The 25356-nt window shown below is 40.2% G+C and overlaps 1 protein-coding gene across 2 annotated transcripts; it reads left to right on the plus strand.

Moving 5' to 3' along the window:
- Positions 1-1679: 1679 nt before the first annotated feature.
- PRXL2B (peroxiredoxin like 2B) lies at positions 1680-24133 on the plus strand. Of its 2 annotated transcripts, XR_012802224.1 has the most exons (8): positions 1680-1880; positions 6523-6727; positions 13296-13347; positions 14742-14805; positions 16391-16466; positions 19742-19799; positions 22695-22813; positions 23876-24133. XR_012802224.1 is itself a non-coding variant. In XM_075604882.1 (7 exons), the coding sequence occupies exons 1-7, from the start codon at positions 1818-1820 to the stop codon at positions 23900-23902; spliced, it is 606 nt and encodes a 201-aa protein (XP_075460997.1). In that variant the 5' UTR covers positions 1683-1817; the 3' UTR covers positions 23903-24133. The 2 variants fall into 2 exon arrangements, 1 of the variants encoding a protein (XP_075460997.1); XM_075604882.1 differs by lacking the exon at positions 19742-19799 and having other exon boundaries at positions 1683-1880.
- Positions 24134-25356: the final 1223 nt, after the last annotated feature.

The raw sequence follows: 25356 nt of genomic DNA on the forward strand, positions 1-25356 counted from the left end.
TCTTGTGTCCATCAACATTCATATGTCCATAGCACATTGGAGAGGAACCTGCCATGGGCCAGTGTTAGTGTGTTGATTGCGTCACACAGGTTGTTACATTTGTATGCCACTTCTAACTGTTTCATAGGAAAGGGTTAAATACCATACCCACACAAATTTTAGGGTACCACGTTAAACCTGCCTTTTTTATTACAGGCAATTCCCAGAAATAACATTACGATAATCATGGTCTGGCTGTAACAGCTACTTTTGGTGCGACCAGGTTATCGTTACATTATTTCTCTGCACTAACATTAATGGATCTGCAATGTTAGGCTAACGGCGAATTAGCATCTCATTTTCATATGAGTAAGCCTAACGTCCGTCAAAAGCTACGGATACGATATTTCAATGGTAAACTCGAGGTTACCATTACGTTAATCTCCTTAGTGAATAGGCGTAACAATAATTGTGGTTAACGCAACGATAAATAGCTTAACGGAGCTCTGTGGATCTGCCCATTTTAATCTCTCTTAAATCACATGCTCCATGTTCAAACTAAGTTATTGATTAACTGTTACATTGAAACCTCAGATTTGAACTAATTGGAGTACCTTCAATTTGGAATTTTGGATGGTAACGTCATGCATGTAACAGACTTAATTGATGTACTCCTTTCTAAACAATATTTGTTACATTATACTATCATTATGCTTACTAATAGTCAAATCAAGATGTTAGCATGAGTCAAACTGTATTACAAAGTACTATAAATGTATGTAATCCTTACTCTGAATACAGTACAGTACTGCTTGAGGGACAAGGGTCCCGATTTCAATCCCCCCAGGACAAAATAGAACAGGAGCATGTATTTTATAGATTACCACAATATTTTATAAAAATTCAGTCATCTTTTGGTGAAAGGAAGATATAGTCTAGTTGTCCTGCAATGATATCACAGGGTTATACAAGATTGACTTTAAAAGAGCAATTATACAGTAAATGAAATATATAACTAGAAAAAGAACCTGCACATATATGCCAAAATACTTTATATTAGAAAAAAGTACAAAGAGAAACATTATTTGTACTTATTTGATTTTGTTTGTTGGTACTTTTCACTAATATATACTTGTTCTTACATTTTCTATATTTTATTTTAGTGTGCACTTTTTCTTTCCTTACAGCTATTTCCCCCCATTTTCCTTTATTTTTGGTACATTGCTTACATTATATTTTTAGGGATCAATTAGGAGGGTTTTTCACCTAATGGTAGTTTAAAAAAAACAACAAAAAACATTTTTATATACTGTATGATTTGATCTTCCCTTGTTTTTTGCATATGGATGAATCCCCATCTCTTACTGTACAGTATGTTGTACTAAATAAGGAAGATAAACATACAGTAACACAAGGGAAGCAACTGCCTGCAACGCATTACTGGATCAGTATAATACATTGCGAACAAAGTTTATATTTTAATTTGAAAAAGTCTCCCTGTATACAGGAATCATTGGCTGCAGCAGCAGGGTTACACAAGTGTAACAGTGACCTCCGTACCCAGACCCTGCCCTCAATATAGAGCATTATTATGCAAGTTACATTGTGTCAGCTTTATGCAACAGACACACCCACACCCTTCTCCTAGCCACGCCCCTCCCTCATACCTGCATTCCTATTGGTTGATGCTTTGTCCTGAGTCATAACTGATAGACCCATATGGGATGGCAGCACTTCCCCATTATTGGATTTGAGTGGAAGCCTCTGTGCACAGCTGACTGATTCGCATTCATACAGTATTTGTCCTACTCTGCGGCATTTAGACGTGAAAAGATAGGATGGGCACGGTAGATCTGGCCAAAATTGGAGCAAACCTGCTGAAAAATGCGCTGACCGGAGAGGTAAGAGAGAGGGGGGTGCATGGGGGGAGAGGTAAGAGACGGGGTGCACTGGGGGAGAGTAAGAAAGGGGGTGCACGGGGAGAGGTAAGAGATTGGGGGGAGAGGTAAGAGAGGGGGGTGCACTGGGGGAGAGTAAGAAAGGGGGTGTACGGGGAGAGGTAAGAGATGGGGGTGCACTGGGGGAGAGGTAAGAGAGGGGGTGCACTGGGGGAGAGGTAAGAGAGGGGGTGCACTGGGGGAGAGGTAAGAGAGGGGGTGCACTGGAGGAGAGGTAAGAGAGAGGGGGTGCATGGGGGGGAGAGGTAAGAGAGAGGGGGGTGCATGGAGGGGAAAGGTAAGAGAAAGAGGGGATGCATGAGGGGGGAGGTAAGAGAGAGGGGGGTGCATGGAGGGGAAAGGTAAGAGAAAGAGAGGATGCATGGGGGGAGAGGTAAGAGAGGGGGTACATGGGGGGAGAGGTAAGAAAGAGGGGGTGCATGGGGGGGAGAGGTAAGAGAGGGGGTGCATGGGGGGAGAGGTAAGAGAGAGGGGGGTGCATGGGGGGGAGAGAAGAGAGAGGGGAGGTGCATGGGGGGAGAGGTAAGAGAGGGGTGCATGAGGGGGAGAGATAAGAGAGGGGGGTGCATGGGGGGAGAGGTAAGAGAGAGGGGGTGCATGGGGGGAAAGGTAAGAGAAAGGGGGGTGCATGGGGGAGAGAGGTAAGAGAGATGGGGGGTGCATGGGGGAGAGAGGTAAGATAGGGGGTGCATGGGGGAGAGGTAAGAGAGAGGGGGTGCATGGGGGGAGGTAAGAGAGGGGGTACATGGGGGGAGAGGTAAGAGAGAGTGGGTGCATGGGGGGGAGAGGTAAGAGAGAGGGGGTGCATGGGGGGAGAGGTCAGAGAGAGGGGGTGCCAGGGGGGAAAGGTAAGAGAAAGGGGGGGTTCATGGGGGAGAGAGGTAAGAGAGGGGGGTGCACTGGGGGGAGAGGTAAGAGAGGGGGTGCACTGGGGGGAGAGGTAAGAGAGGGGGGTGCAGTGGGGGAGAGGTAAGAGAGGGGATGCACTAGGTGATAATGAAGCGCTTTAACCCCTTAGCTGCTAAGAAGCCTGCATGGAAAGCCAATCAGAAACTATTGCAGTCATACTGTACATTGAATAAGCCTGTCCTGTTTTTAAGGGCGTTACAAAGCAATATTTTGCTGTTTTCTTTCGGAATGTGTTGATTGTAAACATAAAAAGCTGTGACTAAAACAATCCAGGAACGTCATCAAATTGCACTCAGATTTGCCAGAAAGTAAATATTCACGTTATCAATTACAGACATTCATTTGAAATCACTGAACACCTGGGTGATAAAGTCTCTAGATGCACCTCTGCCATACAAAAGTCATGCAAATTTAGCTTGAATACAATGAATAGCCAATTTGGTGTGCCTTTATCTAAACTCTTGCTAACTGTACTGTAGCAATAAGTATTTGTACTAAGTACAACTGTAGAGATGCTCTGCGTTGTACATTACTGCCTTACTGGCCCCTGTATTGAATGTGTTTCAGATGCAGGAACTGCTTGCTACAAAGTGTTTGCAGTTACTGTTAAACTGTTTAACCCGTTAGGTGTCAGAGTTTGCATGCAAAGCAATGCATTGCAAAACCCTCTGGCAATGAAGACGTTGAGTATTATTATTATTGCAATGTGGTTTCCTTGTAGGGATTGTAATGACAATATATGCATCATTTTATACACATGGTGATCTTTAGTCCAGCTATAAGGGGCAGTGGTTGCAATGAGGGGTGAATGTACACCCCCAGACTGCAGAGCAGCAATACAGCTGTCCAATTTTAGCATTATGAGTTCTCAAGCTGTAAGTGAACAAATATAAACATGTTTTCCATTTGCTGGAAGTTCAGTTCTACGGATTTAATATTGATATCCCAGGCAGTATGTGCCCCCCCTACCCCCTCCCCAATCTGTTTCGCAGTGTAAAATTCTTTGGTGTAGATTAAAGGCCTCTGAATGCTGCAGACATTTTACTTTTTCCAGTTTAGGTACCCATCTGAAATAAATTTAAACATCAGCCTTGTAGTACGTAGGTGTCAAGTCAATGGCAGATTTCACATTAGGCCTGGGCCTAGGGCAGCAAAACGTGAGGGTGGCAAGTTATTTATTTATTTTCCCCTTATAGAGAGGCCCGCTCTCATCCCCACTGATTGCTGGGGGAGAGTGTGGGGCCTCTATACAGTTCTTACCTTCTCCATCGTGCCACCTTCCTCCTTAAGCGTCACTGTGTCACATAGTGTCCCGTTGTCATGGCAATATGGCGTCATTTGACACTGCACAGCCATTTTCACAGGAGCTGCAGGGCAGACAGTTACAGGGAAGAAGCAGGAGAATGCCGGGAGCCGCCGCCGCAGGTACTCAACAGCGGGCAAAATGCACCCGCCCCAGCGCAGTGGGCGAGTACATTTGTCGAGCTCTGGGTATAATAATAGTCCCGAAAAATACAGCAAAGAATCTAGAGCAGCGGTGTGCAAAGTGGGAGGCGTGAGAGCTTTTTTTGGGGGTGGCGTGGGCCGTTGTAGAGGCCCCGCGCTCTTCCCTGAGGCATTTAAATAAAATGCCAGGGGATCGCGTGAGACCTCTGCACGAGTTCAGACGATTCAGACGAGTTGCTGTGCCGCGTCGCCATGATGCCGCGGTGTCATGCGGAGTGACGTCACACGTCTGTGGCACGTGACCCCACGGCGTCATCTGACGCTGCCAAACCAGGTAAGGGGTGCAAGAGCGAGGAGCAGGAAGGGGGGCGCAGCTCAAAAAGTTTGCGCTTCCCTGATCTAGAGCATTAGTGATGATAAAAATCCAATTTGAAATGACCACGGGAACCCAGGTGTTGGCCCCAGCACCGTTTACGTGTTGTTTTCCTGGTAAGGAATTATTCCTTAGCGTCGATCGCCACTAAGTGGAGCGCACAAGGTGACGTCATCATCCAGTGTCAGCACTACCAGTGTATGACTTGCGGGATCTTCTGATCTGTGCTCCGGAGCAGCCCTGAGTATGCTGTTCCACCAGGATTACCCCCCCCCCCCCTCCACTCTGACGAAAACGAGTTACGCCTGCTGGTCGGAGTGAGGGAACCCATTTGGCATTAATTACCTAGGAAGTGCTTCGAGTACCTTTTTAACACACTGTGCTCCGTTACCTAGGACACAGCTAACGGGACTAGTATTTATACTAAAAAGAACTCCTGTGAAACCACACGAGGTACCATCTATCTGAAGGAGGGTGATATCTTCCTGTTTGTACCTTGAAGGTGTTCAAGACATCCACGCTTCCATCTACACGTGGGCCCGCTGTGTGGTAACTCATGTCTTGTAACATGATATGCTTTTACCATTTGTTTTAATGTACGCAGATATATTATTTTTTTTACTCAATATATTTAATTAATAATACTACACTATGAGCGTTGTACGCTGTTTTCTTGTCTTTTTTTTTCTCATGCACACACAGAGGAACTTGTTAGAAAGGGAGCGAGCATTCCAAAGGGCACAGGAGAAAGGGAGAGAGAGGGGAGTGTGGCAGGGGATGGGTATGAGGTTGGAGGGGTTCACACCAGAAGAAGTAGAAGTTGCATTTGGCAGCCGAGGGCGAGAGCATTTAGAAATAAGGCAGGGACTAGGATTGGCAGAGATATATCACCAGAAGCAAGGAGGAGAAGCATGGATAGAAAGTGAATATGTGAGGATGTTTTGTAGGGGTTCGTTTTAGTGCAGGGGGTATAGGTGTGTAGTGACAGAGGGCGCAAGTAAGAAAGTAGTTCATGTGAACTGAGAAGTGGTGAAGAAAGGAGAGATGGAGATATATGAATAGAGTTGGAGACATAATGAGGCTGGTAGAAAGAAGCGCATTATTTGAAAAGGAGTGAGGCCATAGCAAATATAAATAGTAAAGGTGGCATCACAGCAATTGTAAAGTGCTGAGGTGTGCAGTCTGGGATAGATAATATCCTCCTTTCCAGCGTACATCAAATCCAGGACTCCGGGCCAGTAGGTGTTGTCCACTTGTTCACTCCTTTTGAACTCCTTTTTAAATCTAGCACTAACATGCTACTTCAAACATGGCTGCAAACAGCAAGGCTGCTGTGCTTTGAGTTTGATACTTATACATTTTCACCTGACTGAATTAATTTCAGCCCAACCAATTTAATTAGCACATGTGAAGGACATTAAAACAGATGTATTTTCTAAGCAGGGTGTTGTCCTGCCCAAGTGTCAAAGCTGAATTTTATTAAGAGACATTTCAAGGGGTGATTTGGAGACAGACAATTCAAATATGGTTTTACCTAGTTGATACAACAAAAAAAGACACAGCAGGGGATGATTTGGAGACAGAATTCAAATATGGTTTTACCTGAGAAGAGAAGAAAAATATGATCAGTAATTCAATAGAGTTCCCAACTCCCTTTTAAACTCCAGCACTAACATGCTACTTTAAACCTGGCTACTTCAGGCAGTGAAGCTGCATCCAGGATATGACCAATAAGCAATAAGGGACTTGGAGCTGAATTGAAGATGTGTGGGTAGATCTCCGTATCATCGGCATCGATGATAAATACACACACACACGGACAGTTTGCTTATGCTACATACTTTCTCTTGCTATTAGATGGTTGAATTGAAGTCACTCTGGAAGGACCAGACCAGTGTGTTGTTTTTCCTACGGAGATTTGGTTGTCAGGTGTGCCGTTGGACTGCCAAGGAGGTCAGTAAGTTAAAGGAATCCTTTGATGATCACCAGATATGCCTCATAGGAGTTGGACCAGAAGATGTGGGATTGAAGGAATTCTTGGATGGTAACTTTTTTAGTGGAGGTGAGCTTAAGCCTAATTACAGTATGTCGTTATAAAAAGATCACCAACTGATCCTGACTGAATGTATCTAGTATTTAGTTGTTGTCACACAGAATACAAAAACGGTGCTACATGACTTGTGGGTTTATTTTACACAATAAAAAGTTATTTTCCCCAACATCTGATAGATTTTCAATTTGGTCCACTTCCTTGCTGCATAGGTCTCAAGTGGGTGCTCCGTTCACCCACTGAGTATTCCAGAGGAACACACACATTCCCAGCTAGCTCAAACTCCCACACGCACCACATCATGAATATATATTTATGTCAAAAAGAGTGATACTGTAATGTAGCATTGGGCACCCCTGTCTTTTGTTGTATTCCAGAGGAAATCTTCAAAAAAATGATAAGAGCAAAAGACACAGCGTACCATAAGTGAATGGATATATTTATATACATACATATATATATATAATGATAAAAAGAGAAGAAAGCGCCCGATCCTAGTTATTATATTGAGATAAAAAATGTAATGTTCCATAAAACTCCAACAAATGCGCACTCACAAACATAGAAAATATTAAAGCATGTAATGAGTAATACTTATTCGCCAGACGCTGGAAACTGCTGCTCGCTCACACGTCCTGCTTCCACAAGTTGTATGACACCTCTGAGCTACCGTCCAGTGGGATACTAGTTTGTACTAGTGATGGTCACTGTACCAGACTTGTTCTATATCTGGGACTTTCAATCAGACTCTGGGACTCTGCGACGCTGCCTTGCGCTGACGTTTGTTGGGACTTTGGGATGCCACCTCATGGTGATACATCAGTGATTTGGTCCCTTTGGTCCTACCTTCTCCCTTCCTCCTATCCGGAACCATTGTTCACCGCAGTTTGTTTCCGGCTGAGAATAGGAGTAGCTGCACATCCCCTGAGTTCCTGCTGGACGGTAGCTCAGAGGTGTCATACAACTTGTGGGAGCAGGACGTGTGAGCGGAGCAGCAGTTTCCAGCGTCTGGCGAATGAGTATTACTCATTACATGCTTTAATATTTTCCATGTTTGTGAGTGCGCATTTGTTGGAGTTTTATGGAACATTACATTTTGTATCTTAATATAATACACTAGAATCGGGCGCTTTCTTCTCTTTTTATCTTCTAGATCCAGTGGGAGGTCGTTGTTCCTTTCTGAAAGCTGCCTACATCCATACAGGGGGCTACTACCCTTCCATCTTTATAGGACATTGCCATCCAACGCTTTTGTGGACTCTGATTCACCTCATCCATTGTGGTTTTATTATCATTTTTATATTTTCCTACACTCCCCCAAGCACACTTATTTTATTGATTATATGTTTATTTATTTTTATACATGCATGTTTATATGTTATATTTGAACAGTCATTGGTAATACTATTTTATGTTATTTAGTTTTATTTATTTTATATTTTTATTTCTGGTATAGTGCTAGAGCATAATTTTTTGATATATTAGGTTTCATCATATATATATATATATATATATATATATATATATATATATATATATATATATATATATATATATATATATATATATATATATATTTTATATCCATTTATTCCTATATATATATATACTGTATTATACATTGATTATACAGTTAGTGGGTAATATATTGCAGACCGATACTTAAAGCGCAGTCTTTTTTGTGTATATTATACAAACACCTATTATTATTGTTTTATTTTTTTCATTTCATGTGAGCAGATACTAGGTCTGAATCCCCAATACATTTTTATTTATTAATTCGTATTAACCGGGTGGGGTCTTTGAGGCCAAATGTTAGATTTCAGAGCAGCCACTATATTTGAATGTATAACTTCTTAAAGTGTTCAGCTTTCTTAAACTCAATCAACCTGAAAGTAACGATTATATCTATTTGTATCCTGCTGAAAGTGTAAATTCTGCAGACCCAGAGAAAAGTTCACATCAGTGACTTATCTATTTCCCGACTAATGATGGCTTCATAGTTGCCATATCAAACAATAATTTACCTTTTAGTTTTAAGAATGCACAGTCTGATCAATAGAGATATTACATCAAGATTCTAAACAATCTCTTTTGTTTATCATGGAAAAGTTGTTTAAAAATACCTTTTTAAGGCATCAATCAACTTAAAGCTGCAGTTCAGTCTTTTTTTTAAATTTATTTTTTTACTTCAATAGTTTCATGTGTGCAATCTCTAATTACCTAAAGAACTGTATAGCTGCAGGTCAATTTGTTCTCCATGTATTGATAGGCGAAATATGGTGACATAATTAGTGAAGGGATCTATTTTTCTTCTGCTTCTGTCTCTCAGTGGAAGCTCATGAATATTCATGAGCACTCCTGCACTGACATGCGCTAGAGGGAGGGCAGGACTGACAAAGGGGCGTGCCAGGGCTTGTGACAGGACATGAAGGGGCAGTGCCTTAGCAAATGGCTGTTAAAATAGAATACAAGAAAATTGGTCTTTCAAAGTTGTTGTTTTTAAAACAGAAAATGCTAAAAGTATTTTTTCTTACTACAGAACTGATTTATTAAAAAAACACACATGCAGGATATTGACTGAACTGCAGCTTTAATAGTTTCAATAAAGTGTGCCACTGTTATTCACTTTCATCCTAGGAGAGACTTCTCCCTTGACAGGATAATTTCTGAACAGTAATTGGACACTACACAGCACTACACTTGTGATTAAACTGTTGTAATACATTGCATATGACCATCCAGTAATGGTTCTGCATTAAAGTTATACATTCAGGTAGATCTGACAGAAACCCATGAGTCTGGATCAGGACCATTCCCCACTTAAAATGTTTCTGTCTCCTTCAGTCTGTTTAATTGTTTTTAATAATGTGCTTGCATGTACTGTACTGTATATACAGTATGTTCAAACTGCTGCATTAGCAATGTTCAACAATTCATTTTTAATCTATACATGACATAACATTCAGAGGGAGGTATATCGGCTTCGATACCCTGTTTTACACTGGATCCTGGCCTATCCTATGCAGAATATGAAACAATTGAACTGCTCACCTATATATATGTTGCGGTCCTATGTATAGTAAGGTAGGTGCATGTAGGGTATAACATATATAACCAGGAGAACTCAAAAAGAATTGAGTAAAGCACCCTAGTAGTTTGCACTCTTACCCTATAGAATAATATCCAAGAGGCTAAGCACTGTTCCCTGTCAGGGTATGGAACCGACGAAAAAACTAAAAATTCTTTAATACATCTAATTATCACATTCAATAATAAAAAAGGTTTTTAAAATTTTGTTTAAAATCCACATGTGGAATAGGGAAATAATGGAAGTTCTGATAAATTACTGCAAGATTTCTACAGACAGAAAATTATCTTCCCCCTCCTGCGGTCACAAAGACTCTGCGGTATACGTATGCAACAACCAGTGTGTTGCTGTGCAAACAGGAATTGCACTATGTGATATATTGTAGGTTAGGGTCCACACGTGATGGGCATATAAATTGTCACAATTGAATAAACTGTATGGACAACACCTATTTCACTTGTCTATCCTGTTGGAATATATACTGCTGCGACACACTTTATTCGAGCAAATACCCAGTATGTACCTGGCAGATACCTGGAATGCGCCGCTCCTCACCTCTGACAAGCCCCGTTGCGTTTGCCTTCCCAGCCATGGTTCATGCCTGGCTGACGGGTGGCTGATCTGTTAAATGATAATGATTAGGATTTAATAGGCTGCAATGCTTCGCTTGTCTACCAGATGGCATAAATTCATGAATTGTAATGCAGTATATATATATATATATATACTGTGCGGTATTGCAGCCAGCGGGAATAAAATGCTTCAATCCCTGCCTGGAAAATAACGCAATGCACTCGGGCAGAAAACAGTCACAAACCTCAATACACCCGAGTATACCCGAATTCGTGGGACTAGCCGAGCTCGAATAAAGTGTGTCGCCAGTGTAGGCATTGAATGTCAAACATGCAATACATGAAACATAATAGCCAGTAGCCTGCTAGAACACATATCATACATGTATATTCAATAGACACAATGTAGTGAGCATATCCTATGCAGGTAAAGATTTTTTTTTCGGTCTGGGAACTGCAACTTCCACAATGCCTGGAATGGATACATGTATGGATCTGCTGATGGGTCTCCCTGTGGTATAAAAAAATCTCCCCCCCCCCCCTTTTGAGGCCTACTGGGATCCTAACTTAAAGGACACTGTCCTTACTTATAACATAATAAAGAAGGATGGCCTGGTCTGTTCTATTACTTTAATAGGGTTATCCCTATATTCTCTCCCCAAGGCTCATCACCTCTTATCCTCCTGAAACCTGACCTCGGACTTTCTCCCTCTCCCAAATACTCTCTTGTTACATCATATCCCTATGGTAATACAGGGTGGGGCCCAACATACATTAACCTGCTAGTAACCATTTAGGAGTAGGGTTATGTAAATATGTTGATCCAGGGAAACATTTGATAGCCATTATTTGTTGTCAGTAAGGAATTTATTTTTCACCTTCTGAAATATCATTTGATCTTTTACTGTGTATTTTTTTTTTTTGCCTTCCTCTGGATCAAAATACTGTAAATAAAAAATATTGGATAAGTATCTGTCGTCTAAATTTAGCATTATTGTATTGTACACTGGCGACACACTTTATTCGAGCTCGGCTAGTCCCACGAATTCGGGTATACCCGGGTGTATTGAGGTTTGTGACTGTTTTCTGCCCGAGTGCATTGGGTTATTTTCCAGGCAGGGATTGAAGCATTTTATTCCCGCTGGCTGCAATACTGCACAGTATATATATATATATATATATATACTGCATTACAATTCATGAATTTATGCCATCTGGTAGACACGCGAAGCATTGCAGCCTATTAAATCCTAATCATTATCATTTAACAGATCAGCCGCCCGTCAGCCAGGCATGAACCCAGGCTGGGAAGGCAAACACAACGGGGCTTGTCAGAGGTGAGGAGCGGCGCATTCCAGGTATCTGTCAGGTACATACTGGGTATTTGCTCGAATAAAGTGTGTCGGTGCAGTATGTCTTTATTTATATAGCGCCAAAAGTGTACTCAGCGCTTCACAAAGAATACAGTATAGGGAATTATAATAATACAATAAGTGCAGCAAAAATCAGACAATAGGAAAGGAAATCCCTGCCCAGAAGAGCTTACAATCTAAGAGGTTTGAGGGGAAACTTACAGAGAGAGCAGGCGAGGGTGCTGTAGATGGGTGTGCTTGGCCACAATGGGTGGTATAAGTGACTGTGGGACAGTAGCCATGAGTGCAGGCTTTTGGGATGCTTGATTTGTGGGGCATGTTTTAAGGTTAGTCAGTGTTAAATGAAATGGTTAACACCATTTACAGGGGAAGAGATGGCAGGGAAGCATGGGTAAGATCAGGTGTGTATGTCTGGGTTCAGGCTTAGGGGAGATCCCCAGCAGCAGGAAGGAGTAGATAGAGGGTGTGAATAGAGGATTTGTGTGGGTGTTTTTTTATTGAGGGGGTAAAAAAGTTGTTGGGAGAGAGGTGTATAAATAATGGTGGAGTGGGGATGTTGGAGAGAACAGAGATGTTCACAAAGGACTGAGGAAACAGTAAATAGAAAAAGAAATAGGGAGGGCAAAGTGAGATACAGGAGGAGAGACTGGACAATTATTGGAGGACAGGAAGTGTACAAAGAATCACTGCTTTTAGAAAGTAAATTTCTCAGTTTTAAAGTTGTTGTTCAGAGTTCAGATCCTCCTCAATCTTCACCTCCAATTTCAACTCCAAGATTACTATGCTACACACTTAAATGTTACACTTTGAAGTTACACAGCCATATGGCTCACAGCCAAAGTATCCTGCCTTAAGTATGCTAAAACACAGTCACATTGACTAATAATTAAGGGAGGGGTCTGCCTAATCAACAGAACTTGATGGACATGTCTTTTTTTTTTTTTTTTTCAATCTCATCTACTATGTAATATACTGTACGAATCAATACCTTGTTAAATTAACAATTCAAACAACCACTTTGATAGCACTAAATGTGGGTTGTCAACACAGCACAATAATGTATTTCATTCATGAAATAATCTAGTTTTGCCTACTTGTAGTACTGCAACTCACAGGCCAGAATCTCTAGTTCGCAATTGATTAGCAGGTGTTGGATATGTCCATATTTTGTGTCATGGTTCATTGCTTATCTTGTCACTCTTTGTACCCAATACCTGTAGTTGGGAAAAAAAATGTATTCATTAATCTATGCACCTTGTATTGCCATTTTTAGTTAATTTATACTTTGTAGACACATTTTTTTTATGACCTTTTTATAACTCATCCTGCCCCCTTCCAAAAAAACCCCAAAAAACGGGATTCCCCCCCCCCACCCACTTGATAAGTCTTTCCCTATAGTAATCAACAGCTCTAGAGTCTAAGCATACAAATTCCAGGTGCAACACCGTCACAGTGAATATTCTTTCCCTTTACTGCCTGCCAGTAGCATCTGAAGTCTAGTATGCTGCATAGTGCCAATAAAAATACTTTGTTTTGTGTTTCAGATGTATATCTTGATGAAACCAAGCAGTGTTACAAAGACCTTGGTTTCAAAAGGTCAGTGTTCAGACATTTCATCATCCTGTCTCAAAGAAAAAGCTCAAGAATGCTTGTGTTGTAAAAGTTGAGCTAATGTTTATTTTATGTTTTTTGAATTGTAGGGGTTGATGTGTACTTTTCCAACTGTTACTTTTATGTCTGAAGCACTTTTTCCCCTTTATGTGTTATTTGTACTATTTGTTATTTATATGATTGTCACGTGTATTAATGCTGTGAAGCGCTATGTACATTAATGGCGCTTTATAAATAAAGACATACATACATAAGGCTGTGATGAAATATCCTTCAATTTGTTGACCTTTAACATGGAGTGCAACCAGTCCATTGTAAATGACAAAGCAATTTGTGGGTTAAAAAGGATTGTATTAGATGGCACACATGCCAACTGACTTGTGTGATACAAATGCTAATGGAAAAGATTGGAGGCGCTGATGTAGATTATCTACAGTGATATGGTGGTTTGATGCACTAACATTTTGATTAGTTAATTTCTGCTGCCTGGGTGAAAATAGGGGGATCTCAACTCCCTAGAACATATGCAATTAATGGAAAGGAGCATCCCAGCGCATAAAAATGTAACACTTAATCAAACCTTAGGTATGTTAGAAACAAATGGTACCGAGATTCCTAAAGACAATAAAATATGCAGATTAAATCATAAAAAATATACAAATAGTGATGACAAACACCAAACTTTTGGTCCAGTATACCTAAACATTGTTCAAGGTTGAACACAAAACCTTAACTAGTAACAACAAATGATAAAACATACATATCAGTGGAAATAATCATATAAGGACTATTGAATAGATGCAATTTAATGGCATGTAGGAAATGTGTTCCCAAAAGAGTCCTTGCTGTAATTAAATGTCCTTCATATGTTAGGCACTATGGCCCAGATTTAAAAACGATCAAAGAGAAAAAACAGTATGGACTAAATAGAACACTCCACAAGAAATGTGTGAAAAATGCTTGTAAAGGCACAAGTTCTTTAGTTGATGTAGATAAGAATAAAGTTAAGGTCTAATTCTGGTGAGGTTCTACTGCAAAGAATGTAGAAGACTGTTGAATGGGTTAGATGGAGGATAGTAGTGAGGAGATAAGAGCACATCATAGATCCAGGATCAGCTGGAGTTCTTATTGTGAGATAAACAGAAGATGGGGTTCAGCACATGCCCCTCTGTGTCAACACTACTGCCACATACTGTACTTGTTTGTTGTTATGGTGCTAGTCCTTAGAATAAACCATTCATTTAATAAAATGCACCTAAAATGATCAGGAAATGCATGGTCTCCAAACAATATTATACATATCCTAGTTGTGTTAACAGACACGTATGTCTACATGCTTCATGCATCACTGATCATATATAAAATATTATTCCTTCTAGGTATAATGCTCTGTCTATTGTTCCTGCTGCCCTGGGGAAGAAGGTTCGAGATGTGGCCAGCAAGGTCAGAAAATGAAAATAAAATCCAGAAGCACTTAAAGATGCGGAAGTAAACAGAAGTCAAATAAATGCATTTTTTTTAGCTGATTTTTGTTGTTTAGAACTAATTATTCTATACTTTAAAAATGCATTTCTTTTGTCCTTCTTAGATGCTAGTGCTTTATTGTTTGAAACCTGTTCAGTTTCTGTAACATTTGAGGGCCATAAAGTAAACAAACCTTTTGTCGCAAATAACCTTTTAATATTAGAAAATATAAAGTTGGGTGTGAGGGAGCAGGAAGAATTACATAGGAATGTTTCACCCTCCCCTCTGAGCTACTCTGAATCAAAAGGAAAGTCCCACTAAACAGAAAAGATTGCTTAGCAAAAATAAATAAATATGCAACACACAACAATGATTAAATCAGGCATTTTCCTTTGTGTTGCTGGTTAACACATCATGTGATTGTTAGAACTTTTTGGGAAAAAACATTTTATCAATTGGAAACACATTGAGAAAAGGCTTGTGAAATATGTAATTTAAAGATGTGTACAATCTCCTAATTCTTTATTCACTAGTTTGCAAGGAAGTGTCTTCACTCCACAGCAGGCATGAAATAAAGGTCTTAGCTACCTGAGGGCTCTCAAAGAAATGACCCATGTAGTCAGACAATTGACACACATGATTCATATTCTGTATGACAAAAAATCCATTGAGTCTGCATTCTTATCAGGGTGCACTATGCGGGTTTCACACTGCAAGGCATTTACTATCCCTGTCCCTGCTTCTAAACAAATCAATTAAAGGTCAATTCCCTGTTGGTTTCACAAAAAACATTTTGAAAACAACTTACGAAGAAATGGTCATCCTTAAACAAAATGTAATTGCTTACAGCAGATATTAGGCTGTTTTCCTTTGTTTGGAGATTAAGAAGAATTTTCTTTTCATTAAGAGAGTGCTTCTCGTGCAATTTCTAGCCCTGCCTGTCCTTGTTAGAGAGCCAATAAGGAGTGAGGAGAGCAGGGGGCATTGTACAAACTCCGGTTCAGCATATAGTGATATCACACACACACACGTAATGAGAGGAAATCGAGCCTCTCCCATGTTACCGCATCCTATAGTTACAAATTACGTTTTATAGGTATTTTAAAATAATTATTTACGGTTCTGATTTTTGTTTGAAAAAAGAATGTGTGAGTAATCCGAGATGTAATTCCTAAACATGTCATTGGTTGATTTTGACTGTGGGAGAGACCAAAATGAAATGGTATTTACTGTATACCTGTGCTGGACTTAAGGGGTACAAGTAACAGGATATAAAAAAAAACAACGATTTCGTGTTTAAATTCCAACCAAGTGGGGTAATGGAATATTTGCAAATAGAACATTTTTGAAACATCTCAAGTCTGGTAGATATGTAAATTCAGACACTGAATTAGATTAAGCAAAATTGAGGAACTCTGCCCAATTCTTTTTAATGACCCCTATTAGTCCCTTATGTTTAGGGACATTATTCTACCATGGTAGTGTGTTCCAGTTTAAGGAAGTTGGTTATTGACTGTTGAATTTAGCAAAAAATTAAGTCTGTGTTTTTTTATTTCATTTGTAGGCAAATGCTGATGGGGTCCAAGGTAACTTCCTAGGCGATCTTCTACAGAGTGGTGGCATGTTGATAGTCAACAAAGGTAAGAGAAAGATGGTGAATATGTATTGTAAAGACGGCAGAACATAGTGAAAAGGTACAGTAAATCTGTAAAAAGGGAGCCACCCTCCACTTTTATTAGGACTTGTACGGTTTTTAAGCCTGATTTTCTGGTACACTGTTGTTTAAACACTTAAGGACTTGGAGTTCTTGATTGAGGGTCACTTACATTTTGTCTACCTGTTCAGAAAGTAACATTCACTAGATATAATTGGTGCACTGCTAGAGAGGGCATGGCTCAAAAAGGGGTGTGCCAGAGCCTGTTTCAGAAGAGGAAGGGGATGTGACTTTGTAAATGGTTGCTATAGAAACAAAGAAGGCTTGTTCTATTGTAATTCAGAGATGTTTTAAAAATAAATGCTACAAGTATTTTCTCATGGTACAGAACTGATTTCTCATGGTACAGAACTGATTAATATATATATATATATTATATTATATATATATATGATATATATATCAACTGTAAATATTACTGTATGTTCATTTGCATGTCTTAGACAGGTCTGCAACCCTGTCTTTCCCCATTGTCACCCAGCATACAGCGCTTCCACTGCAGCAAGGGATTCTGGGAAATGACTTGCAAATGAGCACTCAGTGCCACCTTTTGTCTCAAGCTCGTATTACACAAGCCAATCCTCAAGCCAATATATATATATATATATATATATATATATATATATATATATATATATATATATATATATATATATATATATAAAACACACAAAAAAGGATGTTGCTCAACACCTAATATATAAGGTTAACTCAAGCCCTTAAATTAATAGTGACTATAGGGGTAAAATAAAATATAAACCCCAAATAAAATCAGTTTAAAGAAAATATGGAACCTGATGGTGTTGGGGGATAATGAGAACTATATAAAACACACAAATGAAAAGGACAAAGACAATCCCCTTAATAGCACTCTAAATTATACCTAGAAAAATCTACAAGTAAAGATTATATTAAAAGAACCAGATGCTCTGCCGAGTCAGAAAAATGAACAAGATTTTATTGGGATTACAGCAAGACACGCTAACTTAAAAACATAAATATACTAAAGACACTGAGAAAATATACTGTATGTATCAAAAATATATATAGAAAAAGACTACTAATCAAAAAAATATACTATATGTGAAACAAAAAGACTAGAATGTGTCTAAATCAAATATAAATAATGACACCAAAATAGCTTAATGTAACAAAAAATGGCAATACAAAATATTATACATCCCTACTGGCATGAATGCCTGATAGAGAGATATATGTAATAGATCATGGCGTTGGGAAAAGTATATAGTCAATGACCCAGTATATTGCCAGGAAAAATAGTATATCACCAAGGAAAAGGAAAAAAAACACACAGGGAAAAATGATATAAAAATAATAATCATACCCTGAACAGCAATTCCCAAAAATGAAAACAATGAGAACTGATGCAGCAAACAAAATATATAACTGTTATGGACATATTAGCAAACAGAGTCATACATATGGAAAACACCACAGTGCACAGCACTGCAGGGACAAATAATGCCAAGACAGCAAAGAGAGGTAATACTCAGCTGCAGCTGGATTGCGTGAGGCATGTGTCCATATCGTTGTAAGGGATGTGTTCCGATGCTTGCTCATAACAGAAATAAAGAAAGTCCAAAATGCTGCAACAGATCCATATCGAGTCCATCCAAATAAAGATTACATGAAGGCTGTCAAATAGTAAACACTCAACGCGTTTCACCCATCGGTGGGCTTTTTCCCGGAGTGTTTTTTTTTTACCACTCCAGGAAGAAGCCCACCGACGGGTGAAACGCGTTGAGTGTTTACTATTTGACAGCCTTCATGTAATCTTTATTTGGATGGACTCGATATGGATCTGTTGCAGCATTTTGGACTTTCTTTATTTCTGTTATGAGCAAGCATCGGAACACATCCCTTACAATGATATGGACACATGCCTCACGCAATCCAGCTGCAGCTGAGTATTACCTCTCTTTGCTGTCTTGGCATTATTTGTCCCTGCAGTGCTGTGCACTGTGGTGTTTTCCATATGTATGACTCTGTTTGCTAATATGTCCATAACAGTTATATATTTTGTTTGCTGCATCAGTTCTCATTGTTTTCATTTTTGGGAATTGCTGTTCAGGGTATGATTATTATTTTTATATAATTTTTCCCTGTGTGTTTTTTTTCCTTTTCCTTGGTGATATACTATTTTTCCTGGCTATATACTGGGTCATTGACTATATACTTTTCCCAACGCCATGATCTATTACATATATCTCTCTATCAGGCATTCATGCCAGTAGGGATGTATAATATTTTGTATTGCCATTTTTTGTTACATTAAGCTATTTTGGTGTTATTATTTATATTTGATTTAGACACATTCTAGTCTTTTTGTTTCACATATAGTATATTTTTTTGATTAGTAGTCTTTTTCTATATATATTTTTGATACATATATTTTCTCAGGCTGTCTTTAGTATATTTATGTTTTTAAGTTAGCGTGTCTTGCTGTAATCCCAATAAAATCTTGTTCATTTTTCTGACTCGGCAGAGCATCTGGTTCTTTTAATATAATCTTTACTTGTAGATTTTTCTAGGTGTAATTTAGAGTGCTATTAAGGGGATTGTCTTTGTCCTTTTCATTTGTGTGTTATATATATATATATATATATATATATATATATATATATATATATATATATACATACATACATACATACACACACACACACACACACACACACACACACACACACACACACACACACACACACACACACACACACACACACACACACTTAGGATAATGCTTGGTCTGCAGCTTGAATGAATAAGCCTTTCTGTGTGTATTGTGCCTGGGACGTGTGTGTGTGTGTGTGTGTTTTTAAACTTAGCACGGTCAGGAGACCCTTGCAGCATTTAAAGTAGCCACTGGGTGGTAGCAACAGACTGCAGAGGAATGCATGCTATAGTACAAACCTGTTGTGAACATTTCCTAAATGTTCGTATTGGAAAGATGCCGTCTTCAAAGTATTGATTACTAAAGTATACACTGCTTTTGGCTAGTGCAGAAAATAAATATGCTTGTAGAATAAAAAGGCCACTAATTGTAATTTGCATGCTTTATTCATCATCATTTAGTCATTCAGTTTAACACTGGGCTGTTTAAGTGCCTGAAAAAGTCTGAGAAGTCTGGCTAGGAATAAAATAATTTCTTGACCTTTTCTTTTTTTGTCCCTTTTTAAGGAGAAAGTATTATTAAGCAGAATGGGACGCAACCAGAAATTCATATTGAGGAGGCAAAGTTTGTTTTGGGTCAATGTCTACATTGTAATCCCTCTATAATGTCCACCTGGCCGAGCATGGAGGCGACTGTGTCTGGGCATTTTTCTTACCAGCCGGGCCTCGCTCGTGATCGTGCGTTGTCATGGCAATACATCGCCATCTGACATGACACCATAACAATGCAGTGTCCCATTACGCCGCAGCAAAGAGAGTAGCACTCCTCCAGAGGCCGGGCTCTCTCCCCTGGCAATCGGTTTCATTGCCGTGGGGTCTTGGCCCAATGTTTTTTTAATCTTATTTATTAATGACCTTAAATTTGGCATAGAGACCAAAGTCCATCTTTGCTGGTGATTTATTAAATTGCATAATGTAGTAAAATTAGCGCAGGATATAAGTTCTCTGCAGAAGTACATGGATAGACTAGAAAGTTGGGCAGGTAAATGTCAGATGAGGTTTAATACAGATAAATGTAAGGTTATGCATTTGGGAAACAAGAATAAACATGCAACTAATGAATTAAATCGGGCAAAATTAGATCCTTGATGTACAGTAGAAGGATTAACAAGTGCTTGTAGACAGCAAGCTTAGCAAGAGTGACCAATATCATGCAGTACTGTAGCTGCAAAAGGAAAATAAGATCTTATTTTGCATTAAACGAGTTATGGAGGGAAGGAAGTAAGTATAATTAGGCGACTGTATAAAGCATTAGTAAGACTACTCCTTGAAAATAGAGTACAGTTTTGAACACCACTCGTTAAAACAGACATTATGGAGCTAGAAAAAGTGAAGACGAGCCACCAAATTAATTAAGGGGATGGATAGTCTGATTTTATGAGTAGAGGCTAGTTAAATTAAATTTGTGTAACAGGTATTCCCCCACACAATTGCATATATGGCGTATGTAAGGGGAACCTATATGTTACCAGGTGTGGTGCAGTATACCTGTCAGGCTCACAGGAGGTCTGAGCCTCCGCTAGTGAGAGCCTGGGGTGAATCCTCTGGAACGTTCTCGACGGTCAGCGCCTCCACCTATGTTGGATTCTATAGGAATGTAGAATGGGCCTAGTATAGGAACCCACCCAGAAACCACATACACCAGGGTTATGGCTAAAAGGTTTACTGAACGAGCAAATAATACAATAACATCACATCACATCATACTTTAACAGTGCAACATCATCAGTATGCACAACGATATATATGCCACCCTCTGCCACTAGCTGGCAGCTATAACCTTGCCCCTAACTGGGCTATAACCTCCTTACACAGTATCCCTAAAGTCCCAAAGAGTCCCACAACCCCACCCACGTGTGGGACAACGCTGCCCACTAAGATGAAGTGTATAGGTGGTGCACTTGGTGACTTGGATATTACCTGCCTGGTGCTCCTGCTACCGGGTGCGCAGATGACCTTTACTTGGAATCCCTTGCGCCAGGAGATGATCCAAGATGTCTCCGCCTCAACGATGGGTGGCTCCCGCATAGAGTGATCCACCTTTATAATGTCTCTTGTAGTAAAGCCTGTCTGAGCCCAGACGCAGGCCGCGATCACTGAGTGCAACTGGCACCGGTGATATCACATAGAACTGGGTACTATAGAAAGCAAACCCCCCCTTGCACTGAAAGGGGGCCTTTCCTGAAACTGCCAACTAATTGCTGTTGCTGCACTGCAAGCCACACTGTCTTTCTTGTCAGAGCACACAGCACTGCAGCTGTGTCACTGACAAGACTCAGACTCAGATTAGGGCAGGGTCCCTACCTAAGGGCCTTCCCTATAAACTTACCCACTAACCTAGTGGGGAGTGGGGCCTACCTTGGCCTGGGGTGTCTGGGGCCTAGTACAGCAGAGCACTTCTCTCTGTACACTACCTTCCCCAATCGCTTCCTGGATCCAACTGACAAAAACCCTGTCTGCACACAACATTGTTGCAACTTTGCAGCATGAGAATCTGTCAGCCTTATTGGCTGTCTGGCTGCATGTGACCAGGGTGAAAGTGCAGTCCCCAAAGGCTGCTGGGAATTGTAGTCCTTGGCACAGCTCTTTCCTATGGGGACCGCGTGCTCGATCTTTACTGCGCATGTGCGAAGCTGTAATGGCCGCCGCTATGCTTAACTGCGCCTGCGCAACCTCCCAGAGCTCCTGCACACTTGTAATGGCCACCGCTACCCTGGCCAACCTTTGCGCATTGCGCGAACCTCGCGCCACAACCAAGATGGCGGTGCCCACTGGGAGAAGTCGCCGTCCCCTTCCCCCACTGCCACAAGGGTAAGGCAGGGGGCAAAGGAAGATCAGGGGAACCGGGGGTGACCCCCTTACACTTGTTTACATTAGAAAAGAGGCTTCTAAAATGAGATATAACTATATACAATGTATAAAGGGCCAATACAAGGTGCTTTCAAAATAACTATTCATCCCAATAACAGCACTAAGGACACGGGGTCCTCCCTTAAGGTTGGATGAAAGGAGATTTCACCAGCAATAAAGGAAATGGTTCTTTATAGTAAGGGCAGTTTAAAATGTGGAATTCATTACCCATGGAGACTGTGATGACAGATAAAAAAAAAATATATATATATATATTCAAAGAAGGTTGTGCATCTTTTTAGAAAGGAAAGGTATACAGGGATCAACCAAATCTGTAAACATGGGAAGGATCTGATTTTGTTATCTGAGTGAGGAAGGAATTTATTTTCCCCCTTATGAGATATCATTGGATAATGTTTCTCTAGGTTTTTTTGTTTGCCTTCCTCTTGATCAATATACTGCAAATACAAATATAGGATAAGTATCTGTCATCACATAGATTGAAATCTATGGAGATATGCCTTTGCTCAACCTTATCTACTATGTCACTATGTAACAATACTATGTCTGTGTAAATGAATTATTAACTAGATTATATATTTTCCCTTAGGAGGAGAAAATGTGATGTTACACTTTGTACAGGATTCTCCTGGTGACCATGTACCTTTAGAAACCATTGTTAAAACTCTTGGAATCACTGCTGATGTGACCGAAAGCCAGCGACCACAGGTGAGTGTACATGCTTATACTTGGTCATTCTTTTTCATGAGCAATTCAAAGCTTGCCATGTGGATCTCTTTAGCAAATGTAAACTCACATGTTTAATGGGAGAGCCTTATTGTCACTATATGTGGAGTATACCCATATACGTATACATAACTAACATAACTGAAAGAAACAGGGATCAAGACATTGATTTTTTAAGTTGGAGAATGTGGTTCAAATCCCAGTGTCTTTATCTTCAGACTGTTTGGCAAGTCATTCTTCTCTGCTTTAGACACGAAAACCTTATATTGTTCATTGTGCTTGTAAATTCTTAATGAAGTGTCTTCTAATAAGATTTCAATGAGCAGTGATGGAACAAATGAGACAATGCTACAATGATCAGTATTAACTTATATATTTATCAAATGTAATTAATGATAAGTTAAAGATCTCTCTGCGATTTGAACATGCTGTCCACCATTCTCAGTTTTATCTTGGAGAAGAAACCAGGCTAGTGGAGTCAACTAATTTTCTGTATATTCACAATATATTTTAATTTCTTGGTGCCTTTTATTGTAATAGTGGATGACATTAAGTCTACAAGACTTTAAGAAATATGAAGTTTTAGTGTACGTACCTGCTAATATTGAGTTTACCATCACTGGGTAAAGCTTGGAATAAAAAAATTATAATTCCCTAATCCACGGGTGCACAAACTGGGGGGCGTGAGTTTTTTTGGGGGGGGAAGGGGGCGCGGACCCTAAGGCATTTAAATTAAATGCCGAGGAACGGCGCGAGGCCTCTGAACCTCTACTAGCCGGGATTCAGCCGGATTTAGGACGCGTGACCATGGGAATGCAGCATCATGTGACGTCATGGTAGCATGACGTCAAATGACGCTGTGGGTCACGTGATGTGACGCTGCACTGAGTTAAAGGGGTGGGGGAAGGTCAGCAAGAAAAGTTTGCACACCCCTGCCCTAATCCACTGCAAGCCAATTTTTGAAAATAGAGCAGATTATTTGTATTTGTTAGAGGAAAAAAAACTGGACTAACTTTCAAAATCACTTCTCTCATTTCTTTACAGTGCAATGACGATGTTTGTACAAGATGAAGAAAGAAATCAGTATGAACATACAGTAAAATAATGGTTTGCTGTCCTTGTTTTGATGATTTGCACATAAACAGATTTTAGTGAATAGTGCTGAATGTTACTGGGAAGAATACAACCTCCTTACTGTATTCACCACTTTCACTGCAGATCACCCCGCTGCACACATGATATTTTGTTTTTATGTCTCCTTTGCTAAATTTCATGAAAAATAAATACTTTCTGTATATGGCAGCCTGTGTTTGTTTGTTTATGATTTAGTTAATGGGATGAGCACAATTTTCCACTAATACTTAAATGGCCCAATTCAATATTCTGTAAAAGCATCTCCATGCTAGGGGGAAGAATTCAGCTCCATTGATTAGAACTCTCAAATCCTTTTGTAACCAGGGCCGCAGACAGCTTTACTGGGGCCCAAGACTAACGTTTGTATTGTATTGTATTGTATGTCTTTATTTATATAGCGCCATAAATGTACATAGCGCTTCACAGTACTAATACATATCATATAAATAACAAATAATATAAATAACAGATCATGGGAATAAGTGCTTCAGACATACGTACGGCAGGCAGGAAAGGGGAGTGCCCGGCTTACCTGCAGGAGAGAAGGGAGGGGGTGGCAGCTAGGAAAGGGGAAGGCCCGGCTTGCTGCATAGAAAGGAAACTAGTTATGCCGACAGGGAGGCCGGGCTCCTTGACAGGGCGTGACTTGGTCAGCAATCCCGACTGTCCCCCCCTGTCAGCGGCCCGGTCTGTAACACTAATATGTGATAACCCTAATATTCTATAACCTAAAAGCAGCAAAATATGTAGCACTGCACAATGTGTCAATTTCAGCTCAGAGGAACACCTGCTGCCCGATATACTTACCTCCGTAGGGGTGCCGGTATCTGCAGCCAGGGAACTTGTATGCATAACAAAATGGCGGCATTTAAAGGTCCAGCGGGCCAATACGTAGCTGTAACGTCATCCCTTGAGGCTTCCTATGGCCTGTGTGACTGGGTGCTTAAACTGACGGCCGATACCGTCACCCCCTTCAGAGGTGAGTATCTCTGGAAGCAGGGGGTCCCTGCAACTGAAATGAACACAGTTCAGCTCCGGAGACCCCCTGCTTCAATCCTGTAATTTCGCAGTGCTACTTTAACAGGTTAGAGTACATTTAAGCTCTTTAGGACAAAGATAATTCACACAATTTGTGTGAAACACAGTTTGTACTACGGTGATATAAAGAAATATTCGAACAGCATTTTGAGAATTATTGAAAGCTATTTTTGAAGGGAAACTTCATTAGTGGGACCAACTCGCTGTCTCTGAAGACGGAAGTGGGTTATCGAAATGACATCAGTGCTGGCAGATGAAGCCGTTAGCCACGCACTTACCTCCATGCCCATAGTCCATCTCTGCGCAGGTGGCTCGTCACGCACATCTGCAGTAGACGTCTCATCAGCGCACAA

The sequence above is a fragment of the Ascaphus truei genome, chromosome 6 (genome assembly GCF_040206685.1).
Source record: "Ascaphus truei isolate aAscTru1 chromosome 6, aAscTru1.hap1, whole genome shotgun sequence".
Taxonomy (NCBI): Eukaryota; Metazoa; Chordata; class Amphibia; order Anura; family Ascaphidae; genus Ascaphus; species Ascaphus truei.